Raw genomic sequence first — 26,142 nt, 5'->3', positions numbered from 1 at the left:
ATATATATATATATATATATATATATATATATATATATATATATATATATATATATATATATATATATATATATATATATATGGGATAAGATCTTTTGACACTGGTTTTAAACTTTAAAATTTGACACTAAATTCTAATCATTGATTTTCGCCAATCAACGGTTATATTTTATCTGGAATTAATGATTAATTATAAATGTAATTTTCAATAAATGATAACTGTTGAATGACGAAAATCAACGGTTAGAATTTAGTGTAAAATTTTAAAGTTTGACATCGGTGTCAAAGGATCATGCCCCTATATATATAGGGCTTATAGTTTCTCAAGCTGCTTGGGATAATTTTATCTCCGGCTACTAAATTATAAGCGTATAAAGATGGATCAATGGTGATAACGGAAGAGAGAGAAAAATGAAATCATAATCATTCAAAGATGAATAAATTAATATAAGAGAATAAATAAACAAAATGACGTAATTTTTGAATGAACGGAGATAAATCTATCTCAAGCTGCTTGAAAAAATGTTCTCATGTTACACTTACAATTAAAAGGTGGTTCCCATATTAATTTCTTTGGCTTCTCACTTTTTTGTGGACTCCAGTCATATATTTTGTGTGTAACATGATAAAATATTCTCGAGAAATCTGAATGGTCAACTTGAAGTATTATAAGAGAAGAATACAATGCCAAAACTTGTGAATAATCTAACGGCTGAACAAAAAAGATCTCCCCCTTTGAATATCAATGTTCGATATTGTGTGAGCAAGCCTCTGTCCGCCTTTAAATGCTGAATAGGGGCAGTTATTTTAATTTCTTCTAATATGAATTTGGAAGCGGCTAAATGTATATTAGAAGTAGTTAAAATAACCGTCTTCATTGAAAATTTAGAGGCATTTATACTAAAATTGCCTCTATTGCTACATTTAGAGACAATTATAATAAAATTCATGGACAACTTGACACAACACGAACCGACCTTTTGACACGTTTTGTCACCCTAGGATCTAACGAAACGAGGGAGCTCCAACATGCAATTTTAGTTTATTATTATTTTATTTTATTTTTTGGAAACATATTCTAGTTATCTCTTTAAGGCGAGTAGGCTCTCACCGATATTCTCATACGTTTCAACCCTTATTATTATTTGTTTTTTAACAAAGAGTATCCAACGGAAGGAGAGAGTTTCCTTGTTCGTTGGGTTTTGCAGCCTTAATTATTTTTTTAAGAAGTGATAGTATTCTACTTAAATAATTTGTCCAAGATTTTTTTATATTTTTTTCATAGCAGATGTTTAAAACTTGCATAAATTATAATTTTAAGTAATAAAAAATTTGATAAAGGGTCAAGGTCATTTTTCCTTCATTTAAATTGTCAGATATCGTTTCACAAAAAATAAAAAAAATAAACAAATATTGATTGGAGGAGAAAACCATCACAACTCATAAGTTATCGGAGTGTATTTTTAATATTATTGGAATAATTACTTTTTAATAAAAATAGAAAAATAAAAATTAAGTAAAAATAATTATAAAAAGATGAATAGAATAAATAAAGTCAATTATATTATTTTCTAATTTTAATAAAAAAAATATATTGAGGTTTCTGTATTGCAATAAAATATCAGAGATATTTTTCAATTTATCCGCAAGACTTTTGAGTCGAGGCAAAAAGAACAGAAAATATTCACAATAATTGTAATGGAAGTGGAGAGTTACTTTTGTAAAGGAATATGTTAAAAATAAAGGAAAAAGTAATTTTCTGGTCATTGGAGATAAAATTATTATCTCTAATGAATTTAAAATGATATCATTTTCCTGTAATAATTAGAATTATAAAAATACCTTAATTTCCGTTCCAAAATGACGTTGTTTTAAGTTCACCGGAGATAATTTATCTTCATTAATTGAAAAAATCTTTTATCCATACACAAAATAATACTTTAAAATTTCAGCCATTAACTTTCTGGCTTCTTGAACCTCGTTAGGAAGAATTCCTTTCTCTAGGTAGGCTACTATTGGCTTTCTCCAGTCCTCATTCTCAGTTCTGACTATCACGCAAGTCGGCTCTGGGATGCTCTGTTGTATCATCGTTCAATGATTTCTCGATCCCTTCGAGCTGGCGAGCTTTGACAAGATGTCTGCCCTACTATTCTCATTTCGGTGTATATACTGGATTACCGCCTCTTCGAACTCGGCCAATAGTTCCTTAACTTGTTGGAGATATTTCATCATGAGGGGCCCCTTGGCTTGATACTTCCCTTCGACTTACGAGGTTACCAGCTACGAGTCACTGAGAATTTTTATCCTTCTTGCTCCGTTCTCATTTGCCTATACAATTCCCGCGATGAAAGCCTCATATTAGGCCTGATTATTTAAGGTCGGAAACACAAGGTGAAGTGAGTGTTCAATGGACACTCCATCCGGGCTTTCAATTATCACCCCGGCTCCGCTTCCCTTAAAGTTTGAGGATTCGTCGACGTATATTGTCCATAGGTCCTCATTCTCTTTTTCTTTTCCTTTGAAGGAAGTGAGTTCCAACACGAAGTCGGCCAATGCCTGAGACTTGATTGCTTGCTGAGGTTCTTACTATATGTCGAACTCTGAGAGTTCGACGACCCAGTTAATCATCCTTCCAGCTAAATCCGGCTTATGTAGTACTTGTCTGGTGGGCTGGTTGGTTCTTACGACCACTCGATGTCCTTGAAAGTAAGGTCGGAGCCTTCTTGCCGTGGTAAGCAAGGCGAATGCCACCTTTTCCAGTTTTTGATACCGAAGCTCATGTCCTTGCAATGTTCTCCCTATAAAGTATACTGATTGTTGTTCCTTGTTAGTCTCCCTTACGCGGGCGGCACTAATGGCCTCTTCTCCAACAGAAATATATAAGATCAACGTTTCTCTGAGCTCTGGCTTTGACAACACGGGTGGAGTGGCTAGGCACTTCTTTATTTCTTCAAATGCCCTTTTGCAATCTTCCCCCCATCCAAATTCTGCCTCCTTTTTTAGGTATGATAAGTGTCCTTATATTCAAAAAGCCAGATCTCTTTGTCCCAGCCGTTGAATCGCCCTCAAATTTGGTATGATAAGTGTCACTTCAACGCAAAACCTTAAGATTTTGGGTGAGGCTAAATTAATTATTTTATATCTCTCTAACACATCTCTCACGTAATATCCTTTTGGGCTTGAAGCGTGTATATGACACAAGCCCATTATTGATCTGCCTTGTGCTGCACAAGCCCATTTTTTGGTCTGCCTTGTGCTTTTCTTAATTTCACCTAAAAGTGTGGGTAGTGAGGATCGAACTTGTGACCTCATGATCACTGAAGCTCTGATACCATGATAAGCGCCACTTCAACTCATAACCTTTGTGATACTTCAATTTCTCCTTGTCCTTCAATTTCTCCTTGTCCAGCGTTGGATCGTCCTCAAATTTGGTCAGTGTGTTCCTATCTTGTGATACTTCAATTTGACCATTTAGATTTTTGAGTTGAGCCCTCTAGTATTACATATAAATTTCGGAAAACGGGTGTTCCACATTAAAAAACCCAACTAGAAGTCCCACATTTGACAGTCTTCCTTCCTTTGTCTCTCTTCCCCTCTATATAAGGACCCCTTCCTTATACCTACACACACTTGGAGACAACTAAAAATAAAAACACAAAAAAGACACTTGGATTTGGGCTTAAAATTAAGCTAGTGTCATAGTAAAACTTTGTCCCATTTTTCCTAGAAGTCCCACATCGAAGAGTTTTTCTTCCTTTGTCTCCCTTCCCTTTTATATAAGGACTCCCTCCTTACACCAACACGCACACTTGGAGACAACCAAAAAATAAAAACACAAAAAAGACACTTGAGCTTGGGCTTAAAACTAAGTTAGTGTCATAGTAAACACATTGTTAGGAGAAAATTTTTGTGGAGAGCCGCATCAATTCTCTCTATGCCCAAGTGTCTTTTTTGTGTTTTTATTTTTTGGTTGTCTCCAAGTGTGTGTATTGGTGTAAGGAAGGGATTCTTATATAGAGAGGAATAGAGACAAAGGAAGGAAGGCTCTTCAACGTGGGACTTCTAGGAAAAATGGGACAAAATTTTATGATGACACTAGCTTAGTTTTAAACCCAAGTTCAAATGTCTTTTTTGTGTTTTTATTTTTTTGGTTGTCTCCAAGTGTGTGTAGGTATAAGGAAGGGATCCTTCTATAAAGAGGAAGGAATGCTCTCCAATGTGGGACTTCCAGGAAAAATGCGACAAAAGTTGTTTTTTTTTTTAATGTGAAATAGTCATCTTCTAAAATTTATATCTAACACCAGAAGATTCAACTAAAAAATATGAAAGGTCCTCTTTCTGAAATCTATATCTAACACTAGGAGACTTAACTCAAAAATCTGAACGGTCAAATTAAAGTACCATAAGAGAGGATCTCACAAACCAAATTTGAAGACGATCCAACGATTTATTTGAGAGAGATGACTCTCGCAAAATTGTTTCCTGCTACAAAATCCTCTAGGAGATTCAATTCGGGTTTAAAAATTCTGGAAGTGCTACAGACATCCAATCAACAAATGCACCATTAGATGTGAAGAACAATGAATCAAGATCTTGTTAAAAAAAAAAAATTAACTCAATCAAATGAAAGAGATATCGAAGCCTGACATAACTTTCTCTTTCCCTTTCTCCTCTACAATTTTCTCGCTATGTTGGCTGCTTTTTCTTTTTTTTCTTTAAGGACAAAAATAGGTGTTCACAATTTGCTAATTGGATGTGTACCAAAATGACGTGTTAAGTATGTCCGTGTGCAAGAATTTCTTCTATATAAAATTAACATTCACCTTTAACCCTCACCACGAAGTAGTAACAACTATGTTCTACATGGTAAATTAATGACAAGTGACATTAGGTTATGTTTAGACCTCAATTTTATCAATTTCCAAAATCATTTGTTCAAAACATCCATCAAAATCTTATATAAACTGAAGTTTGAAACTCAATCTGGTCTAACTAAGCTTGTATTTATGTCATGAAGAGCAATTGAAGACTTAATCCCATGAACCACCTCTGTAAAATAGTGGGACTTTTAAACAATAGTAAAATAGTAAGATTTTGCGATTTTAGTCATGATTTTGTCAACAATGTTGCTTATTGCTTGAACGGATAATCCTTGTGAAAACTCAAAAGTTCTCAATCTCAGGTCATAATTATTTCATCTATATTAAATTTTATCAAAACTCTCACACAATTATCACTTTTTAATTAAAAAAAAACCATTGAATCCCTTTTTTTTGTCTTTTCGATGTCTACTTTTTGTTACCATTGTAGAAAAAATCGAACCCTTTTAATAAGCCCATTGTTGGCAAGCAAGGACTTTCAAATCAGCAACTAGTTATCATGTGGCGCTTTCTAAGCCAGGTGCAAACTCACGACTACGTTGATTGTACGCAACCTTTTCTACATCATCCTTGTCTACACCAGTTTTTGTAAAGAATTTCTACATATTTGAGATTTCTTTCCTAGTTGTCTAATTACTTTCAGACATCACGCGAGGAGTTACGAAAACAACATCATCATCCACATTCATAATCTTATTGACAGACTCCATAATGACATTTTGTAGTTCGTATACATTAAAACTAACAAAAATACAAAACAAAAACAGAACAAGCAAAATCATGAGTATTTCCCTGAATAGAAACATATTCTGTACAATTCATCTGTTATTTGGTGAATAACAAGCTTTTCTTAATTTTCTTATCATAAAGAAGGGGGGCAAAAAAATTTTAATAATGTTTTTTAATTAAATATTTACGCATTTATTGCAGTTTTGAGAATAATTACACATTTATTGCACAATGTGACGTCTCTTTTGGGTGTCACGTGTGACGCCCCATTGAGGCGTCTCACCCTAAGGGAAGACGCCCCAATGGGGCGTCACATGTGACGCCCAAAAGGGGCGTCTCATGTGTGCCCTATATATACCATTTTTTACCATTTCACTTCTCACAATTTCACCTCTCTCTAACCACGGTTTGTGCGTAGCGAAGCTCTGCCAACTTAGGTAAATTCGTAATACCTGCTATGTATACATTTAAATTACAATGCTACCTTGCGAACATATTAGGATTTATCGTATATTAGAGACTTAGAACATTAGGATAGTCACTTAGAAATTTTGTACCATGCTATGAATGTTGTAATGATATAGTAATTTTTTTGTTACATAGTTATGATTATTAATACATATTTATGATGTTATTTTGTGATAGTGATTTAGAAAATAGTGATTGTGACTTCGTAAATTTTGTATGATGTTATTAATGCGAGAGTGTATTGATAATTTTGTAGTCAGTTAGGTGTGATGATTAGTATATATTTATTAAGTTATTAGTGACCTAGGGTTAAGTATTATGTCAGTATGATTTAATTTGTGTCCAATATTTTATTATAATTTAATTACAAATAAATGATTGTACTACGTATTAATAATATTTCATTAATGTCGATTCTAGTAAAAACGTAGGGTTTATGCTTAATTTTGTTGATAATAAATTAGGGCATTGCTTAATTAATTAGTACATAAAATGTGTTGTTACATGTGATTAATTTCATTGTTGTTTTATATTATGGTGAGTTTAGGGTCATGGTTGATTCATCATCATCTTTGGATTCTGCATCAGATGCAGAGTCTACTGATCCTAGCATGTACATCATACATGGGCCTTACAGATGGGACGTCCTTCGTAAGAGGACGCAACGTGCCCATATTTCACAACGAGTATGGAATACGGAGCATGTGAGGAGACTGAAGACCAGGCGTGGGAAACCATAGGGGGCCACCTACCGGGGCTATTCTAGAGGTGGTCACAGACTACCTCACACAGGCTGGATTTATCCATGTTGCCCGGATGCGACATATCCAGGTATACGATTTACGACGTATTGTATTTATGTAATTATTCAATACCATTCGTTAACACGTGATAAATGTATAACTTATTTCAGATCGATGCCCCATTAATTAGTGCTCTGGTCGAGAGGTGGAGACCAGAGACACATACATTCCACATGATGCAAGGTGAGATGACTATCACCTTACAGGATGTGGCCGGCATATTGGGATTGCCCACTAACGGTATTGTCGTTACCGGATCTACAAATGAGGATTGGCCCGCTGTTTGTGCTGCTGTTTTTGGCGTGGTTCCAGAGGCCAATGAGTTCCATCATTCAGGTGACCTCCGCATCTCATTCATAGATCAGTTATATACCCAGTGGCCACCAACAATTTGCCTTTGCACTTCCCATACAAATGTGTTCCATCAATCTGGATGACTGGTTTGGCAAATTTGAACGCCTCACAACACTGTCTAAACGTCCAAAACATGCGAAGAAACATCTTTTTTCCAGTAACTAACCCATGCTCCGCATAAAAATCATTTGTTTGAATATGATAAAATGAACCTAGAGAAAAGCGAAGCATGTATTCTCACCACCTTGGCAAAAAAGCATATGATTCCTCCCAATCACCGTACATAATTGTCATCGCTTTCTGCTTCGCATACCATGCCTTTCTATAGGAAACTTTAAACACATATTTAGAGGTTATCCTTTCTTGAACCAAAGAAATTGAGACAGATGGTTCTTCCCTTATCATCCCTGCATTGAAAAGGTCACAGACTCGATAACATAGAACGAATTTAATGACACAGCAGTATGTAAACGTTGACATGTCATTGAAAATAAATACGTACCTATAACGAGATCCGCAATAACGTCAGCATTGAGCTGTCTATGTCCCTGGGAAATGTGCTCATTCAAACAATTGTGATCTCCACCCCATTTCGTAATCTTCCAATTTTCACCAAACACTGGTTTGATCGCCCTAACGCGCCACGGGAAACCTTTATCGTACGCACAACATTTCATGGATAACTTTGCAGGTGTGCTCTTAATTACAATTGCTTCTTGATGCTCCCTAATCAGGTTGTGCTTAAGTGCCATTTGGACATCTTTTTTTGTTGCAAATTCTTGGTTCACAAATAACTTGTCACCCAGTTTCCACGGACCTTGTATTGAACCCGATCCTGAATCGTACCATCAGTGCATGATTCTTGTTCACTCCGATAACTCCAATCAATGTACGAATAATGCGAAATTCCTTGCCAAAAAGGAATAACAACTTCGTCACCTGCATCTGATAATTAAAAGTTTTTAATACAAACTTCCTAAATCAGATATTAAATCAGGTATCAACTCAGGTATATACAAATTATATCAATTACCTTGATGATTACATAATGGGGCAGACACAACGTCATGCAATTGCGGCATTTGCGCGACCACTGGTTCATGGTAGACTGGGATTTGAGACGCACCCATCTCACCACCTTCATCACCATCTGAAGCACTAGTATCCTCCGCCAGAAGACGTTCTTCCATTGCGATGTTTTCATCATCATCGTCGTCGTCTTCGTCGTGCATTTTCCAAGTTGGATCATTTTCATCTCCCTCAGAAATGTTACCAACTGGAGACGCATGAGCGGCATACGTTGATGGAAGACGGGGAGAATTTAAATCAACTATCCTCACTGGTAATGGAACATTCTCCGCTGCGGCGCTGTCGACATACAACTCCAGAAAATCTGTCCTTGACTGATTGAAAAATTCTTCCATTGTCATCTCAACATCTTCATCGTCAACCACTTGCAAACTAATGTATTTATCACATTGCCATAACCTTGTCGTGATCTGAATGATACATTGGTTGGCTTGAAGACTTAACTTCTGCCAAATTCTCTGATGCAGTTCGCCAATGGTTGCGTTGTGTTGGATTTAAACATGACACCTCGTCGACCTTCTACCTTCTTTCCATTGTAATATAACACAACACGAACATAATTAGGATTTGAACTCATTCTTAAATAGAGTAAGAAATAAAATTTAAATACTAAATTAAAGGTGAAAGATTATGTATGTATGATGTTAGGAATTTTGGTAAAGAAGAGATATAAGATGAGAGAAGAGGTGTGAAGAGTTTGTAAAAGTGGAAAGGGAATATATAGGGTGCACAATGTGACGCCCCATTGGGGCGTCTCCGCTTAGGGTGAGACGCCCCAATGGGGCATCACATTGTGCAGTAGATCCATAATTATTTTTAAAACTGTAATACATGCGTAATTATTTTATTAAAAAGGATTAAATTAATTTTTTTGCCAACGAAGGGGTTCAATTTTTTTACGCTTTGCAGTAGACTGAATTTATGGCTCGCCTGACAGTAATATACACTTACATAGTTACATCGCATTCATTGCATTTAAGAAACAGATCATGGAAAGAAGAATAGTTCTTTTTGTTGGTCATGATGAATTCAAGAGGGGTTGAATTTAGTTTATGGAAAATTTTGCAATTTAAAAACCCTAAACCCTAAAATAAAGAATAAAGAGAAGAAGTGACACAGGAAAACCTTCAACAAGAGGAAGAAAACCCACGATCCAATTAAAATTGATTACAATAAAGTTGTTCTACAATTTGCAAACTTAATCAACATATGTAATTTGACAACGACACAAAGGACAAGAATAGGATTGATGAGCTATACAATGCTGAAGCCATTCGGTAATACAATCTTCATGAAAAACATGCGAGCATTTGGTGCGGACAAGCTTTGAATTTGATCCATCTCTCAGCTTCTCCAAACAAATAGAACATGTATCATCCAAATTAGAAGAAGCATCTTGATTGAATCTGACTTTTTCCATGGAATTCACGAGGGTTGATATAAACACGCTATGGTGATCAATAGTATGTTCGTAATATTCCTCACTAAGGTCATTGGCAGTGCAAACTATCGCATCCATATGCAATATGTCAAGTCCTTCAATGTTGTCGCTGATCATATCTCTTGCGTGTCGACCTACAACAGTTAGAATTGACTCCAGGGACTCGGAAGATAGAGGAACAGAGGAAAAAACGTCATATAAATACGCCATAGTAGGACTGAGAGGATCCATGATTTCGAATACATCACAATCATATAAGATATCTCATGGAATCAAGTAGGACTCGTGGAATGAGGTTGTGGAGGGTATTTCATGGTTTGATGAGGGATAAACTGTGTTTCCGCATTGAAAATTAATACAGAAGTATTGGCCTGAAGGAAAGTTTTCTGGAATAAATTGTTGAAAGGATTCAACAATATGGAAGTGATTAGAGGACTCCATGAATTGAAGATGTAAAAACTAAGCGCTTTAACAGTACTCACTGTTCTAAACAAGAAATAAATTGTAAACAAGGTTTTGCTTAGTACTGTGCTGTTTTTATAGAGCAAAATCTTCAAAATTCAAGTCGGTTTAGGGAGATTTAAAAATAAGATAATCCTACTCTTAGTGAGATTGATAAATGCAAGAAAGAGCATGTGATTTTAGACATGGAGCTTAATACTGTGCTGTTTTTATATTTGTGAGAAAGATATTCTGTGATTTTAGAAAGAATATCAAGAATATCTTTGTTAGAAAGAATATATATGTTAGAAAGAATATCAAGAATATCCTTCCCCAATAAACATATCTGTTAAAATTTCTCCCAACTCCGTTAGTCGATCACGTGCTTCTCCCCTATTCTCACTTGGTAGCTAACTCGATTCCTTTCCTTTTGCAAAATTTCCTAGCTTTTACAAAGGTTACAGTGTCCTAGCCCTCTAAACCATTCTCACCTCCATCGTTTAGTCAAGAGGGTTGTTTTGCTTGGTTTTGGAATGTTGGAAGTAATCCCCTGTGCATCGAAGAAACCTCCATTTTGTTCCTCACCAGCATCCTCAAATATTTCCCTCTTGAGGTAACTTCCTTAACCTCTCTCATTTCATATTTTTTTCATCTATATATCTGTTATTGGGTTTAAAGATCTGAGATTGGGTTTTTATTTTAATTTTCTAAGCTATCGTGTAATTTGGTAAATTGACAACTTATATGAAGGCCTTTACAATGCCCTATTGCTTCAACAATGTATTGGGTGATTTTGAAGAGATTCATAATACAGTTTGAATAGTGGTTGATGATTTCACCTATAACTGAATTCTGCCAAGATTGTGGTGAATGCCTTTTTCTTTTTAGCCCTGTAGCTTGCTGTTGTATGACTCTATAATATGTGTAAAAGAATGATAACACCATAACAGTCATTCGTTTTAGGCTCAAGCACAAGTTGTAACTCTGCAGAGTTTTTTATGGTATCAATTTTTTTAGCGTATAGGTGTTTTGTTTTGACTGCCTTATCCCTTAAATCATGAATGAAATCTAACACACAACGTACCCATGCATATGTATAAAGTCATTATTTTCTATCCTTCATTTATCTAACACACAATAATCTAGTTATCCTTGCTTTAAGAGTACACTTCTTGGTCTAATGGAATTCAAATTTTCTCAGGTTGAATTACGCTCCTGAAGGAGTGCTTCTTAGAATAAGGGAAGATCGCAGAAACTGCAGTAATTTTACTGTTGTAGTGTCTCCTTAGTTAGTTTTCTGCTTTTTTGGGCTTTAGCCCTCATTTTGTAGTTTGTACCCAAAAAGAGAGAGAGAGTACACTTCCTGTTGATGAAGTTCATGAACCACTGACCTCAATTGTGTAGCCAATATGGATGATAGCAAGATGATAGGATTGAGCAATGTAAAATCACTGCTTCATATTAGTGTCTGCCAAAAATTGATAGTTAACGGAAGAATCGTTGTTTTAGTAACTTGCTCAAATAATTAAATTTATTTGGCAATGTAACCTGTAATGATTTATCATATTCCAATTAGTAATTATTAAATTACCTATCCGGTATAAAGAACTTCCTCTATGATTTTATCGCTATGTTGGCTGCTTTCTCTCTTTTTTCTTTGATGTTTTTTTCTTTTTTAAGGACAAAAATAGGTGTTCACAATTTGCTAATTAGATGTGTACCAAAATGACGTTTTAAGTGTGTCCCTATGTAAGAATTTCTTCTATATAAAATGAAGATTCACCTTTAACCCTCAACACGCAGTAGTAACAACTATGCTCTACATGGTAAGTTAATGACAAGTTGTAACACCCGGCCGCTTCAAGAATCAACGACTATCCCCACATACTAACACGAGACTTTTCAGTGTGCTTTTTCCTCACTCGCACACTTCCTGAGAAAACGTCACCCATTCCAAAATTGCTCCAAGTCAAACACCCTTAACTGTGGAGTTCTTCCGTTCTGGGCTACCGAAAAGCAGATGCATCTTGTTAGTATAGGTAGTACCAATTAATTCTTATAAGTTATTCCAAACTGTGCAGTCTCACACCTGCACAGTCTTTGGAATCTCTCTCTTTCGGGTGTCGATTCGAATTATTCATGCATGTAATCCCACGCTAGAAGCCTGTCAGGAGCCGCTCCTTGTCCATGCCTCTTTGCACCGGCGATCATTCCCCGCCCTCGTCAGCGCTAGGGATGTTACATGCCCACCAGCTTCTGCCTGGTTCGTCCTCGAACCACACCGTACTGGAAGAGAGGCCCTGCTCTAATACCACTTGTAACGCCCGGCCGCTTCAAGAATCAACGATTATCCCCACATACTAACACGAGACTTTTCAGTGTGCTTTCTCCTCACTCGCACACTTCCTGAGAAAACTTCCCAGGAGGTCACCCATCCCAGAATTGCTCCAAGTCAAGCATGCTTAACTGTGGAGTTCTTCCGTTCTGGGCTACCGAAAAGCATATGCATCTTGTTAGTATAGGTAGTACCAATTAATTCTTATAAGTTATTCCAAACTGTGCAGTCTCACACCTGCACAGTCTTTGGAATCCCTCTTTTTCGGGTGTCGATTCGAACCATTCATGCATGTAACCCCACGCTAGAAGCAGCCGCTCCTTGTTCATGCCTCTTTGCATCGCCGATCACTCTCCGCCCTCGTCAGCGCTCGGGATGTTACACAAGTGGCATTAGGTTATGTTTAGACCTCAATTTTATCAATTTCCAAAATTATTTATTCAAAACATCCATCAAAATCTTATATAAACTGAATTATGAAACTCAATCTGGTCTAACTAAGCTTGTATTTATGCTATTATATAAATGAATTTTTTTTATGATTTTTTATTAGGTTGTATTTGTTAAATTGACAGAATTAGTAACAGTTAAATGAAAATTTTATTGTATAATTTGATAATAAATGGTGAAGAAGTATCATAATAATGTGTTCCACTACCTTTCATGTTTATGTGTAATATGTCCATACCAAGTAAAAAACATAGAGTTCACTGAATTTGAGTGTCATGCATGATGGAGCAAATGCCTCCAACTTTCATACTCTTTTCTAGCAACTCACAAAAGTAAAGGTTGCACTTAGAATCAAGTCCAGAGTGGTATTTTAATGATTAGATTGTCCACCAGGACAGGACCATTGAAATGAAACAAAATTAAAAGCTGTGTACCTGCATGCAGATCCAAATACGTGTAACTATTTCCGGAACACATTATGTATAAACTCACACGGATGCAACACTTGTTTGTTATTTACTGCACTTAAATACAAAAGAAGAAACTAGAAAAAGTGATGAATTGGGTAATTAATTGATGGCCTATCGGCTCTGGTAATATTAATCTGATATACCTGTTTCTGAAAATCATGTTAAAAGCGACCTGACAACAAATTTATCACATGACCCTCCTATAATTAAAGTCTAGCAATAAGCACTGTACCTCAAGCTGAAAGAAGGGAAGTAAATAACAAATAATGATAGCTTAGTTAGTGCATGAGAACTAAGCAGATAAAAGTAAAAATATGTGTTCAATCCTTCCAGTATTATTTTTGTGAAGGAGTTTAAAGTCTTAATCCTGAACTCGTCTTGAACAAAATTGTCTCTCAAAAAGGATACCGGTAATTTATTCAAAAAAAAAAAAAAAAGAAGAAGAAGGGAAGTAAACTCAACACTCTCATTTGAATCCATATAGTATAGACTCTGTGAAAGGGTCATGAAAAAGAAAAGAGGGAAAGGGTTGAAATTGAATGGTCGTTTTTGTTGTGAGTGTACACCGAGTAGAGATGGTTGGTCCAGCGAGCTACCCGGGGGCAATTATTTGTAAGTACGGCCCTCTAGCTCTGAATCGTGCTTGATCATAACAGCACCCCAAAACAAAACAAGACCCAATATATGGGGGGTCCCAATTCTGATTTCTGACACCTTCCCCATAATCTTCATACGTAACATTATAATAAATAAAGTACTGTTTTGCTAATATTTTTGTTTTTTATATTAAAATTATTATTATTATTATTATTATAGGCTGTCTAGGCAGGATTCTTTGCTGTTTACCTGACCACTGAAGACAAGTGAATGACAAATAAAGAAACCAAATAGTTTTTTCTTTGTTTTTTTTTGGTAATCTAAGGGGGTTAACAACAACACCCCAAAGAAAATAGTTTTTTCTTTTAATATATAAGATACATTGGTGCAATATTCTAATATATGCTAATTAAATGATATTTATACCCTCCAAATTTTCACACTATCAGCCCCATGGAGAAGGATGATAAAGGCTAGTGATAACATTATCTATATTGGGACTAGGGTCAAGTGTTAATCTAATGATTTCTGAGACACTTTAATGGTATATTAGATGTGGATAGTATATATATATGTTTCTTGTATTTTCTACATGCTAAACTTGCACTGTTTCATTAATGGCCTCATATGCCTGTTAGCTCAGATCTCTAAGCCAATCAATATTTTTTATTTGGAAGGTGAGGATGCAGCTTCCTGCTAAAAAACTGAAATTCATCTTCACACAAAAACCAGAATGATATAGAGTTACTCCCTCCCCCTAGCTCCATTTGTGACACTGCTTTGGTGGAAGTGAGGTGCCTTAATATGAACTTCAGAAAGTAACAATGTAAGTGGGAGCGGTAAAATATTTAATACCATCAATTAATTCTATGCATCAAACTTCATGATATATTGATGTGACAATGCAAAAGGACTATGTATGGAAACATTGTTCTTAGACCCATGTGTTTACCCATGATGGCATGGCTTGCAAAGTTGCAACCATATTCTCTGGGAATCTATCAATATACAGATCTAATGGCACTGAGGGCTGTGGATATGATTTTTTTATAGATGGACCACTTTACATCATGTGCATCATGTGGCATGAGGTAACCCATCATTTACTAATTTGTTTTATCTTAATCATGTGTAACAATACATATGAGTCAGTTTATCATGTCAAAAATGTTAAACTATTGTTACTAATATACAAAAGAATCTGAATCAGATTAGACGAGAAATGACCGTACATTAATCATCATCAAAACAGACTACAACATCATATTTGAGTAAAGCCACAACTAGCCAGGGATTCCCGTGACACTTCAATCTGCACAAAAGTTACCCCCCAAACTTTGCAGTCTGTTTTCCCTCTGCTATAATAACCTGCCCAAAAAAACCTCCACTGCACTCAAGCACTCTTGGCACCCACCCTACCCCTCTCTCTTGTTCTATCTCTTCACTGAGTAATAGTGAACTTCAATTTGGATATATCAGCCATAAGGGGTGTCAAAGAGACAATGCAAAGTTCGGGTTCATTGTTGAGACAGTTAAGTGTGAAGGAGGCTTGGAAATCAACATCAAATAGGTGGAGTAGGAAGGACAAATATAACAGTGGTGGGGGAGTGAACGTTGAAGGGTGTGAGACAAGTCTGAATCAAATGGAAGGTTTTGCAATGTATGGGAAAGAGGATATGGTGAGGAAGAGAGTGATGGTGGTGGTTGATCACACTTCACATTCCAAGCATGCAATGATGTGGACACTCACCCATGTTGCAAATAAGGGTGATTTGCTCACTTTGCTTCATGTTGTACCTCCACATAAGGCTTCTGAATCTTCTTGTTCTACCTATCTTGTCAATTATCTTGGGTCCCTTTGCAAAGATTCCAAGCCAGAGGTAAGTTCGTGAATTGGAGTCAGAGTAATATGTTACTCCTTACTTTCATTTCTTGAGGTCAAGTAGAGAGAACATAGGCTATGTTCTTTCTCCATTTTCCTTTCCTTGCATTCATTGATGTCAGGGATGGCCATTGAGCTTGGTAGATCTTGATTCAAGTTGATATGTGAATCTTCAATGTTGCACAGCAAGAGGGAAGTAGGAAGTTCCTTCCTTTTTCTCTCTCTATTTTTTTTTTTAATATTTCTTTTGCACATTATTTTTTCCAACTTTTTCTCTTCTTTAGAGGGCAAAGGGTCTGAGTTTCCAGCACTATTCCGTTCTATTATTTTCACTTTCTGCAGAGAAATCATGAGAATGCTCAGATGCTTCAGTTTTTCTTTGCGCATTACCCCCTCAGAAAAGTAAAAATAATAATAATGACACTGTCTTGGTCTGACATAGGTGGAAGTGGAAGCACTTGTAATTGAAGGACCAAAACTAGCTACAGTGATGAGCCAAGTGAAAAAACTTGAGGTCTCTGTCTTGGTATTGGGCCAAAAGAAGCCTCTTCCTCTCTTCAGTTGGTGAGATTCTAATCATCCATCAACTAATGCAATTTTCCATCCTTCAATCTCAATCCTCAAACTCTTTGAAAATTTTAATTTTACTACTCAACATTTGCTTTAAAAAGACTTGGTATTGGAAAGTTAATTCGTTAATCTTTGCAGCCTATGTGGAAGCCGCAGTAGGAGCAGCACAGAGGAGTTTGCTGAGAATTGTATCAACAACGCAGAATGCTTGACAATAGCAGTGAGAAAGAGAAGTAAAGGCACCAATGGCTACCTTATCAGCACAAGGTGGCAGAAGAACTTCTGGCTACTGGCTTAGATCTTGTGTTCTTGACTTTAATTGCTGATTAGGATCGTAGAAAAGGGGCAAATTGGAAGATTAACATAGTAATATGTCGGTTCTATTGTACTAATCAAATGAATTGGTGGCATCAATTTAATTCCATATATCTGATTATATGATATAACATGATTGTTGCTGATATTCCCCCCACCCACCCCGGGGAGTGTAGATGGTTCTTCACCGTTACAAATTTAAATGCATGATCCAGAGACTAGTAAAAGAAAACAAAAAAGAATTTCGGTGAAATCATATCTATCACGGACCACCACCTTAAGATGAAGGACCACAAAGCAGGAAGTATAAGAAATCATTTACAATAGCATTAAATTCCAGCACTCTTTTTTCGATAATTGTAATTTGTATCACGAAAATGTACAGAAATAGAAGTAACCTATTACCAAATAAAACACAATTAGTTTCTTTTGTTAGTTAAATGATATTTCATTTTATAATAAGTAGTCTCCGTAACTTTTTAGTATTTTGGTTTATATTTTAACTTACAAGATACTCAAAACAATATTCTTAATGAATGTACCAAAAAACCTCAATGCCAACATTTTCTTTTTGTGAATCACATGCGAAGGAACAGTTCCACACACTATTTTGTGTTCGCCACCAAAAAATAAAAAATAAAAAATAAAAAAGTTAGTCGTGAGTTGTTAAATTTACTGATGTTAGCTTTGTCCATATAATTCAGTTTATTTTTTGGTCAACTTGTATTCAATTCCTTTGCACTTTCAAAATAACTATTAGCTATCATCGCATGTAGGCTGCAAGCAATCCATATCAGGAAACAAAATAGAAAAATGGAGACATAACAACAATACTGAAATCGAACGAGCCACCGGGCAAGAAGCAATAAAGGAAGAAAGATGGAGGACTCCAAAAAAGAACTATGTATTAAAAACTGTGGGCAATCTAAGGGAATATATAATCAAAGTCACTTTTATATATATATATATATATATATATATATATATATATATATATATTCACCTTTAGCTATTAATAAGCCTATAACTGCCCTTCCAAACAGCAGAAACCTCATTCTCAGCTAAAACAATTAGACCTTATCATCCAATTTATCATTTACAAGAGGAAGCAACTCCATCATCCTAGGAGTCCTGGGTGTCCGAGGAGTTCCCGGAACTTGTGGTTGTTGAGAGAGCATGTTTCTGACATAACCATAAAATGTACATCCAACTAGAGTCACGCCACATCCAACAGCATTTAAATATGAAATTGGGTTCCTAAATATCAGCCAAGAAACAAGGACAGCAACTGCAACCTGCACAAAAGGCATGATTATTGTTAATTGGTAACTGCGGAATAACTATGATTCAAGACATCACAATTTGGTTTCACCATTCACACACCCCACCACACTACCCTAGCCTCAATATGCCGGTTCATGCACTTAGTAATTTACTGACAATGTTGAAGTGTAGAGTTCAGTGAAACAATGACTTAATCAGGCAGAAAGAAATAGAAAAACTGCTTGTTAAAAGAATAATGATAATGCGGCTACAGTTTCTCCAGGTAGTTAAATAATAAAATATGAACAGTTTCCTAAATAATATATGCACTGAACCAATTGACAACAAAAAATGATGAATCTGAATGTCAAGACAAAATAATATAGTAGTTTGAAGTATTTGAATCTGCCTGATAGATCTCACCTTAAGGTTTCCAGCAACATTAAATGTTACAGCAGTGGTGGAGTGAATCACATAAAATATGGAGAAGTTAAGGCAGAATGCCAAAACCCCAGAGCTGAAAATAATGATCAGGGCCGACCAAGGATGTGGATGATTACTTAACCACTCAAGTATTCCATTGCCTTCGAGTAACATAGCAGGTATCGCCAAGATCATAGTTGCAAAAGGTGCCATGTAATAAACTGTGTTTATGCTAAAAAAAAGGAAACAAGAACAATTAGCCTATATACAGCAGAAAAATCATCCCAAAGCAGTTTGGAGAAACCTATACGAGCACCTAATAAGTGGGAATGAAGGGAATGATAAAGATCAACACTTACCCAGTGGCAATACTTTTCTTTTTCTTTAAAATTAATACATAAAAGGAGACACAAGAAAAAATGTTGAAAACTCAGCACCTAAGTGGATTTTGTTAAAAGATGCTTATAGATGTTACAACACAGACACCTTAACCAGTAACTACAACAGTGAAGATTTTCATATTCCAGAGTCCTGGTGTTGATTGAAACCTTTGGAAGCTGATTGACACACAAAAGGGGCCAAATCACCACTTCTTGCATCTTATTTTTTCAATCTATGAATTAAGAGAATAGTCCAGATATCAGTCCTTTTAGGATACAGTATTTGGACTTCTAGACAAAAGAAAAGGACAGAAGCATTGTCAAGCTTGTAGCTCAAGTGGCACTGGCCCAAGTCTTTAAGACTTGATTTTAAGATTTTCCTCTCCCCTACCCAATTGCTGGCACCTCCAATGTAATCCAATAAAAATGATAGAAGCATAACATGAACATAAACATATGCAATTTCATCATCACACTGGTTAGTGGTTACATAAATGGTACGATGACATATTTGTTTCAATGCATATATCCAAAATCATGAATATCAAATATTGGTATAAAAATCATAAAAGAAAACATCATTTTGTGGAAGGTTACCTTATCATAAATATAGTTTGGCATGTTGACGAAAAAGAATAAATGAAAAATATAAAGTTGGTCAATTGAAAGGTTAATGAGTTAACATCCAACAGTAATATCAAGATAGACTGGTTTTCCTACAAAAAATATTTGCTCATCTCATAAATGTTTATGACTGCAATTAAGATGCATATGCCAATTGTGTCATATCTAGAGTCTAGACTAAAAAACCAATCCTCTACTTTAATCTTATCATATAACATAAACATTAATCTTTTTGAGAAAAACAAGCACTAGACAAGGTGGTTGTTACTAATAAGTGCAATATTTAAATTCCATATATACACATACGTATAGGCCATGAGTGAGAATGAGGAACTTCTAGTTCTACATTAAAGGTCCATGAAACAAAATCAGCCACACCAATTGGTATATATGCATTAGGTTCCATGTTTGGTGGATGCTAATAGCAGGTGCCACGATCCAATTTAACAGCACCCACAAATTTTCTTAGATCCAATACAAAAAAACTTCCTAGCTCTAGTAAAGTCAATGTAGGGACTAAAAACCCATCGTCCACCAGAAGGAGTAGACATTGCAGACCCATAAGTAAATGGAAAGTCTACACAGGCAAAAATCCAGAAAGAGAATAAAGAGAGAAAGTAAAGAAAGAACAAGAAATCACAAATACAAATAAAAAAAGAAAAGGCAAATAAAATCTGCACCTATCAAATTTGTATCCATGCAACAGAGACTCTGCAAGGATAGTCTTTGTAGATGTAGCCAAACAGCCAAATAAGGCAGCAAAAAATCCGAACATATTAAAACTAAGCTCTGTAACAGAAGTGAGAAGAATCCCTCCAACAATAGGTATAAGAGAAGCCCAAATACGCCATTCAAAATATTTCCTCCACACTAGCCATTGCAAAAGAACTGTGGAAGTTCACCATATTCAGATGAAAATGTCCTTGAAATTAAAACATAAATCAGGTGGCATAAATGTAACCAACTATTGAATTTGAATCTTACCTGTTGTTGCAGGAGTGAATGACTTTATTGTCTGCATAAAAGAAACTGGAATGTATCGTAGGCTCACATTCCCCAGCACTATGTTAATACAGAATACAAATGACATAGGAAAGATTCTTCTCCAGCGATCTCCAGGGTCAACAGATATCAATGGTTTAAGCTTCAGCACATGAATTACCACATATCCTCCGATGGCTGAGCAGATAAAGTGGATACAGGATACTGACAGGGGAAACTTGAAATCCAAATTCTGCAAAAGAAGAAAAAAATTGAATTTAAAGAATTTGTTATAATCCATACAAATTTTTAATGTGATGATTGAGGGAGCAAGGTGAGCAAGAAGGAAACCTAAATACACAGATGTGGAGGAAGTGATTGTCAAGAACCAACTATCCCATAGAGGGGCTCTGATACCATGTTATGGACCAACTCTCCCAAAGCTATTGGGTGAAGGCACATGAATAATTTTATATTATATCTCTAATAGTGATTGAGATTGATAAACTTTTTTCCCTCACAGATAGAACAAGAACATAAAAGACCTAAATACTATGGTGATCAGGATCATTTGAGGTCCTATCAAAAAGCTTTGTTTCACAAGTCAATGTCATAATGAAAAAAATATTCTTAGAATATGGAATATAACATAAGAATATTGGTGGACCTTTCCTGACCACCGACCAGCAAAAAGTGGAATTGAATTTTGTAGAATTATATAACCGGGGAAATCCAAAAATCCATGGGAGAAAAACTACACACTTTTCTAGAAGCTTTAACGCCAGAGTTTAATTTGTCACACATTAATCACACTTACTACCTATGTTGATAATTTTAATTCATCTCAAGGACCCACTAAATATGTCCTCGTATAGGATATCCAAATGATGTGATTTTGAATATTTTGAATAACTGTTTTAATTATGATTACACAAGCCAAGATAAAAAAAAGGATGTTACAATGATCACCAAGAATTGCATGTAGCTCAAATGCAATCATAAAAAAGAACAACAGTGTTTATAAATTAAGACCTCACCTGATGAGCAAATCAAATTCACGAAATCCATACTCTGTTCAACTTCAATATGCAGTGCCCAACTAACTAAAGTAAGAATTTATGGCAAACTAACAATTATGCATATTAATGTACAAGGGTACATAGATCATTAAAGAAAACCATAACATTGTAACAGACCTGGCCCAATGAAAAGACCAGTGATGTTATGAAAAAAAAAATGCAATGAATCACAAGGCAACGTCAAACAATAATGTCTAAAAGCACACACAAATTAATTCTTGCCTTCTTGGCAGTTTCTTAAGTTTCTTGATTCTAGGAGTTTAACATACGAATTCCAAGCTTCAGGCTTCAGCATGCTAAATTGCTAAAGGATAGATCTTATCAAAACTCCATAGATCAGACAAGTATTCCGATATTAACACACAAAACTCCCGAATGACCCCCCAGAAAAAATAATATCATTCCTCATTGTTTTGAAAGCAAATTACATAAAAATGTTTAGATTTACAATTGAATTGGGAAACAAAAAAGAATCTTTAACAGATTTTTGGGACGGAAGGGAAAACAAAAAGCAAATGAAGTGTAAATAACAGAATTGGAGAGATAAATGAAAGGTGGGAGAAAAGAAAAAACAATAAGAGTTAAAGAAGGAGAGGGAAACCTGGAAGATCCACTTGTTCATGATAATGACAGTGACATTGAAAGCCCACCATTGAAGGATTGCCAAAAGAGATCTGAACACGCTCCACTGGCAAACAAGGCCTTCTTCCATCACCTTTCTCCAACAACACGGATCAAAAACCCGACCCAAATAATTTTTCGGAGCTGGGAATTGCAGGAGAGAGAGAGAGAGAGAGAGATAGATAGAGAAAGTATGGAAAAAGAAAGGTCCTAACGTTGTAGATTAAGAAGCAGAAGAAAAAGGTAGCACTTCTTGCACTTTCAATGTGATTCGTGTCACTTAACTCTGTTTGTTATGTTATAATTCTAAACGTTTCGTTCTCTTTGTCTCACTGTTATATGTTTCTTTCTATGTCATGTAACAATGTAATACGCCACGGAAATTATTTGTCATGTTTGGTATTTTTTTGTAGGTAAAGTCCCAATTCTCTCGCTCTTTTCTTTCAATCTTTTTCTCTCCAACACCCTACCTTTTTTTCTTTTTCCTTTTTTCTTTTTTCTTTTTTGGGGTGAATTCTCTCACTACCCTAATTGATTGGGTTATTTTGGCCAACTTATTTAATAAATAAGTTAGCTTTTAAGTCTTTAAAAAATATATATTAAAACTTATAACATTTATTAAAGTTATTTAAGTATATAATTAAGAACTTATAACATTTACATTTATAAGGGAAGGTTAAGATTTAGAGTGGGGCAATGGATGTGCACCGTCGATGAGGTTGATGACGAGGGACTAGGTTCCTTATTATCATAATTAAGGGCAAAGTAATTATTTTTAACACTGAAAGATAAAGAGAGGAATATGAAAAATCAAGCAAAAATATGAAAAGTTGGAGTATTTTACTCTAATATCAAATGATATATTGTTTAATCTGTTTATATACATATAAGTAAAACGTTATGTACTTAATATTTTAATTTGAGTTACTTAAATGATGTTAATAATGTATTATTACCTATAATTAATAATTGTAGATTTCATTATAAAAGTTATAAAGAATTAATGTGAAAAGTTATTATCCAATATGATAGCAGGTGCAAAATCCTAAACCTAAACCCAATATGATATCTATCAACGTCATATTAGAGAGGGACATAAAATCTTAATCATTTATTCATTCTGCCATCGGGATTAATATCATAGTTGGCTCTTCGAGCCAAAGCCCCAAATTTATTTTAGGTGTATAAACTTGTATAAATTAGATTTTTTTTTTTTTAAAAAAAACTTATATAAGTTTAAAATTCTCAGTTATTAGTTTTTGGCACGTCTCAAAGTATACATGCTTGATTCACGTAAATATAACAATCAAGAAGGACGGTTAGGATTCATCATGTCTTCGTGATTATATCGATCTGGTTTTGGTAAATGGTAATAATTCAATCAGCAGCTTTGTTTGCTGCTATAAATATGAAGGATATTATTATCCCGTCTCCTATTTCAGAAAATGAAATACAAGTATCAGATCTTTGCAATCTTCTATGAGTTCTATCTGAGAAAATAGTAAAGACTTTAGAGATTTTTTTTTTATTTGTTTAGCTTGCAGGGAAAATAATATTCTAAACTGGATTTGTTGAGTGAGTGAGTAAGAATGAACTCAGTATTAAATTTCAAAACATTAAATTCATAATGTACTTTAAATTAAAATAATAATAGATACATATTTACTTATTCACTTTCAAAATAATTCTAGATTAGGCTTAACGTGATTTCATGTGATAATAATTCACCAATTTTGAGAATTTTACCGAGTTAATATTATTTGAAGTTATGGTATCAACTTTCAATATACATAAAATCAAATCAAATGACATATAAATGAGTTTGTCTCATGAACAATTAAGGATATATTTTTCCTTTATTTTATTTTAAGTATATTGTGATCTTAATCTCTTAAAATTTTAGGGTGGATACATCGTTACTTATTTTCATTGAAGGGATAATCTCATTTTAGAAAGAAAAAAAATCCTTATCATAATTAAATTAAATATTAGGTAAATTTTAATAAATGCTACTAATTAAATAATTCATTAACTAACATTGTTTTTTGAGAATATTATATAGTGAGTTATAATACTAATCATGAAAATACATAGTTATGGAGGCAACCTATTTTGTTTGTTTCGTAGATCTTGCCTTTGTCAAGATATAGCTTTCTAAATTTGGCGCCTTTACATTGCTGCATGAATTTCAATTTTAAAATTTCAAATGAGCACCTACCTGTCGGACAATTGGAATTTGATAATTGATGACAAGGCATAATGGAGTCTTATCGCATGTGTATATTACAGATTCAAAACCTTATAATTAATTAAGCTTTTGAATTATCTGTGCTCAATTGCATCATATCATCCTCCCAGAATCTTTGCTGAATATTCCTTATGCAATACAACTATGCCTAGTTTTATAGCAACAGTTTTTCAGCCTAAAAGGAACAAATCACAATATTAATTATTCCTTAAAAAAATTCCTTATTATGCGCCGAAACAAATATTTTTTGAGATTCAAAAATATTCAGGAATGGTGCTATACAGTTACAAAAATTTAACAATTCAATGAAAATTTACCAAGATTCAAAAGACGAGTTATTTAATAAATTAATGTGATAAAGACGAGTTATTTAATAAATTAATGTGATAAAGACGAGTTATTTACTAAATAATTAAAATTAATACTAACTCATTTTTTATTTTTTAAAAATTATTATATAATATTTTCCAACACATACATCAAAAACTCTGCTAAATCTATATGAGAGAAGGTGACAATGTATCTGTGTTTTGGGTGCAAGCATTTGCTCAATAAGCATTTCCAAGACAGACTAGCACAGCACAAAATAATATGCCAAAAAAGATGCCCATGCTAGCTTAACTAAAGAGAAAAAAGTGATGGTATAATTTTTTTTTATGTGAAAGCAATATGAGATAATTCTTTCATGTAAAATAAAAGAATGATTTTCCAATTTTTTATCACTATTTTTTTATTGGTGTTTGACTCGGATTTTGAAATGAAATTTGAGTAGGATAATATATTTAATGATTATTAATTTTTATTTAGTACATTCAAATATTTATAATGATTCGATTATATATTTAATTTTTTTAAGAAAAAAATGATTTTTTTGTTTTTAATCAAATTTTGCATATTATTTTTTTGTGAAGGTTATATTTATAAATTTTTTGTTTATAAACTACACTAAGTATGACGGGTCATATTTCAATAAAGAGTGTATGATTGATCATATTTAATGTAATTTGTAAACGAATCATTCTCCTATTTTTTTTTAGATATTTATATTTTTAATTTTAATTTTTAAATTATAACGGCAAAAATAAAGAAGCAGAGATATCATTTTTAAATGAAAAAAATAGGCCAATTTGCTCATGTCAAATCCACATTTTTAGTCGTTGGCATTGACTCTAAAACATCAATTTTTGGACTGTTTGTTTGCGGGTCCCTGTTCATTGACCCCTTACTTGTTTAGTTGATCAAAACTTGCTTTTGTCTCTCTTCACGCTTCACACTTTTCTTGAATTGTTCTTATTGGATTTATGTGTGGTGAGCACACGATACATGGGAATAACTTCTAGCCCTGCTACTACCATTCATTTTATGACAACTATCTTGGTATCTCCTTAATTTTAGTGTCCAACTAAGCCATGTTTTTAAAATGGTTCACATGGAAAGTAATGAATTGCAATAGTACCCACTCTTTCAGTACTTTAGTAGGACTAGAAAACTTTTCATTATGTAACTGCCAATTTTCTAGTGGCTGTAATGGAGCCCTTCTACTGTCAACTGTTGAGAGAGTATTTGCTTGTTTGGATTAGCTTATTTTGGGAAAATAGTTCTTTCTTTGCAGCTTCCTCGAAGATTTTATTTTTGTTGGTAAAGCGATTATTTCCCATAATTAATTAGTTACCAAAAAAATTAGTTACCAAACACGTGC

At 34.4% G+C, this 26,142-nt stretch overlaps 3 protein-coding genes across 3 annotated transcripts; 1 reads left to right on the top strand and 2 right to left on the bottom strand.

The window, feature by feature from the left end:
• Nucleotides 1-9,521: 9,521 nt before the first annotated feature.
• Nucleotides 9,522-9,995, bottom strand: LOC133288233 (probable E3 ubiquitin-protein ligase XERICO). The gene has a single exon (XM_061485949.1). The coding sequence runs from the start codon at nucleotides 9,993-9,995 to the stop codon at nucleotides 9,522-9,524; it is 474 nt and encodes a 157-aa protein (XP_061341933.1).
• A 5,493-nt stretch (nucleotides 9,996-15,488) lies between these two features.
• LOC133288264 (uncharacterized) lies at nucleotides 15,489-16,821 on the top strand. Its single transcript, XM_061485983.1, has 3 exons — nucleotides 15,489-15,937; nucleotides 16,382-16,503; nucleotides 16,648-16,821. Exons 1-3 carry the CDS (start codon nucleotides 15,560-15,562, stop codon nucleotides 16,805-16,807), a joined length of 660 nt encoding a protein of 219 aa, XP_061341967.1. The 5' UTR covers nucleotides 15,489-15,559; the 3' UTR covers nucleotides 16,808-16,821.
• Nucleotides 16,822-17,856: 1,035 nt separating this feature from the next.
• On the bottom strand, nucleotides 17,857-22,351 carry LOC133288250 (UDP-galactose transporter 1-like). The gene is made up of 5 exons (XM_061485967.1): nucleotides 22,176-22,351; nucleotides 20,499-20,748; nucleotides 20,195-20,402; nucleotides 18,511-18,742; nucleotides 17,857-18,119 (listed from the first exon to the last, which is right to left on the bottom strand). The coding sequence occupies exons 1-5, from the start codon at nucleotides 22,284-22,286 to the stop codon at nucleotides 17,895-17,897; spliced, it is 1,026 nt and encodes a 341-aa protein (XP_061341951.1). The 5' UTR covers nucleotides 22,287-22,351; the 3' UTR covers nucleotides 17,857-17,894.
• Nucleotides 22,352-26,142: the final 3,791 nt, after the last annotated feature.

Source organism: Gastrolobium bilobum, unplaced genomic scaffold (genome assembly GCF_033153095.1).
Source record: "Gastrolobium bilobum isolate Gb01-03AN ecotype WA unplaced genomic scaffold, APGP_CSIRO_Gbil_v1 utg776, whole genome shotgun sequence".
Taxonomy (NCBI): domain Eukaryota; kingdom Viridiplantae; phylum Streptophyta; class Magnoliopsida; order Fabales; family Fabaceae; genus Gastrolobium; species Gastrolobium bilobum.
Note: the sequence above shows the minus strand (reverse complement) of the source record. Positions and strands in the feature narration are given on the sequence as shown.

Coding starts and splice junctions, on each gene's coding strand:
- LOC133288264 (XM_061485983.1), top strand. CDS start 15,560: ATGCAAAGTTCGGGTTCATTGTTGAGACAGTTAAGTGTGAAGGAGGCT. Junction 15,938..16,381: donor GCAAAGATTCCAAGCCAGAG/GTAAGTTCGTGA, acceptor GGTCTGACATAG/GTGGAAGTGGAAGCACTTGT. Junction 16,504..16,647: donor CCTCTTCCTCTCTTCAGTTG/GTGAGATTCTAA, acceptor TAATCTTTGCAG/CCTATGTGGAAGCCGCAGTA.
- LOC133288250 (XM_061485967.1), bottom strand. CDS start 22,286: ATGGAAGAAGGCCTTGTTTGCCAGTGGAGCGTGTTCAGATCTCTTTTG. Junction 20,749..22,175: donor TGAACAAGTGGATCTTCCAG/GTTTCCCTCTCC, acceptor CTTCTTTTGCAG/AATTTGGATTTCAAGTTTCC. Junction 18,743..20,194: donor CATGGATACAAATTTGATAG/GTGCAGATTTTA, acceptor CCTTTTTTTTAG/CATAAACACAGTTTATTACA.
- LOC133288233 (XM_061485949.1), bottom strand. CDS start 9,995: ATGGATCCTCTCAGTCCTACTATGGCGTATTTATATGACGTTTTTTCC.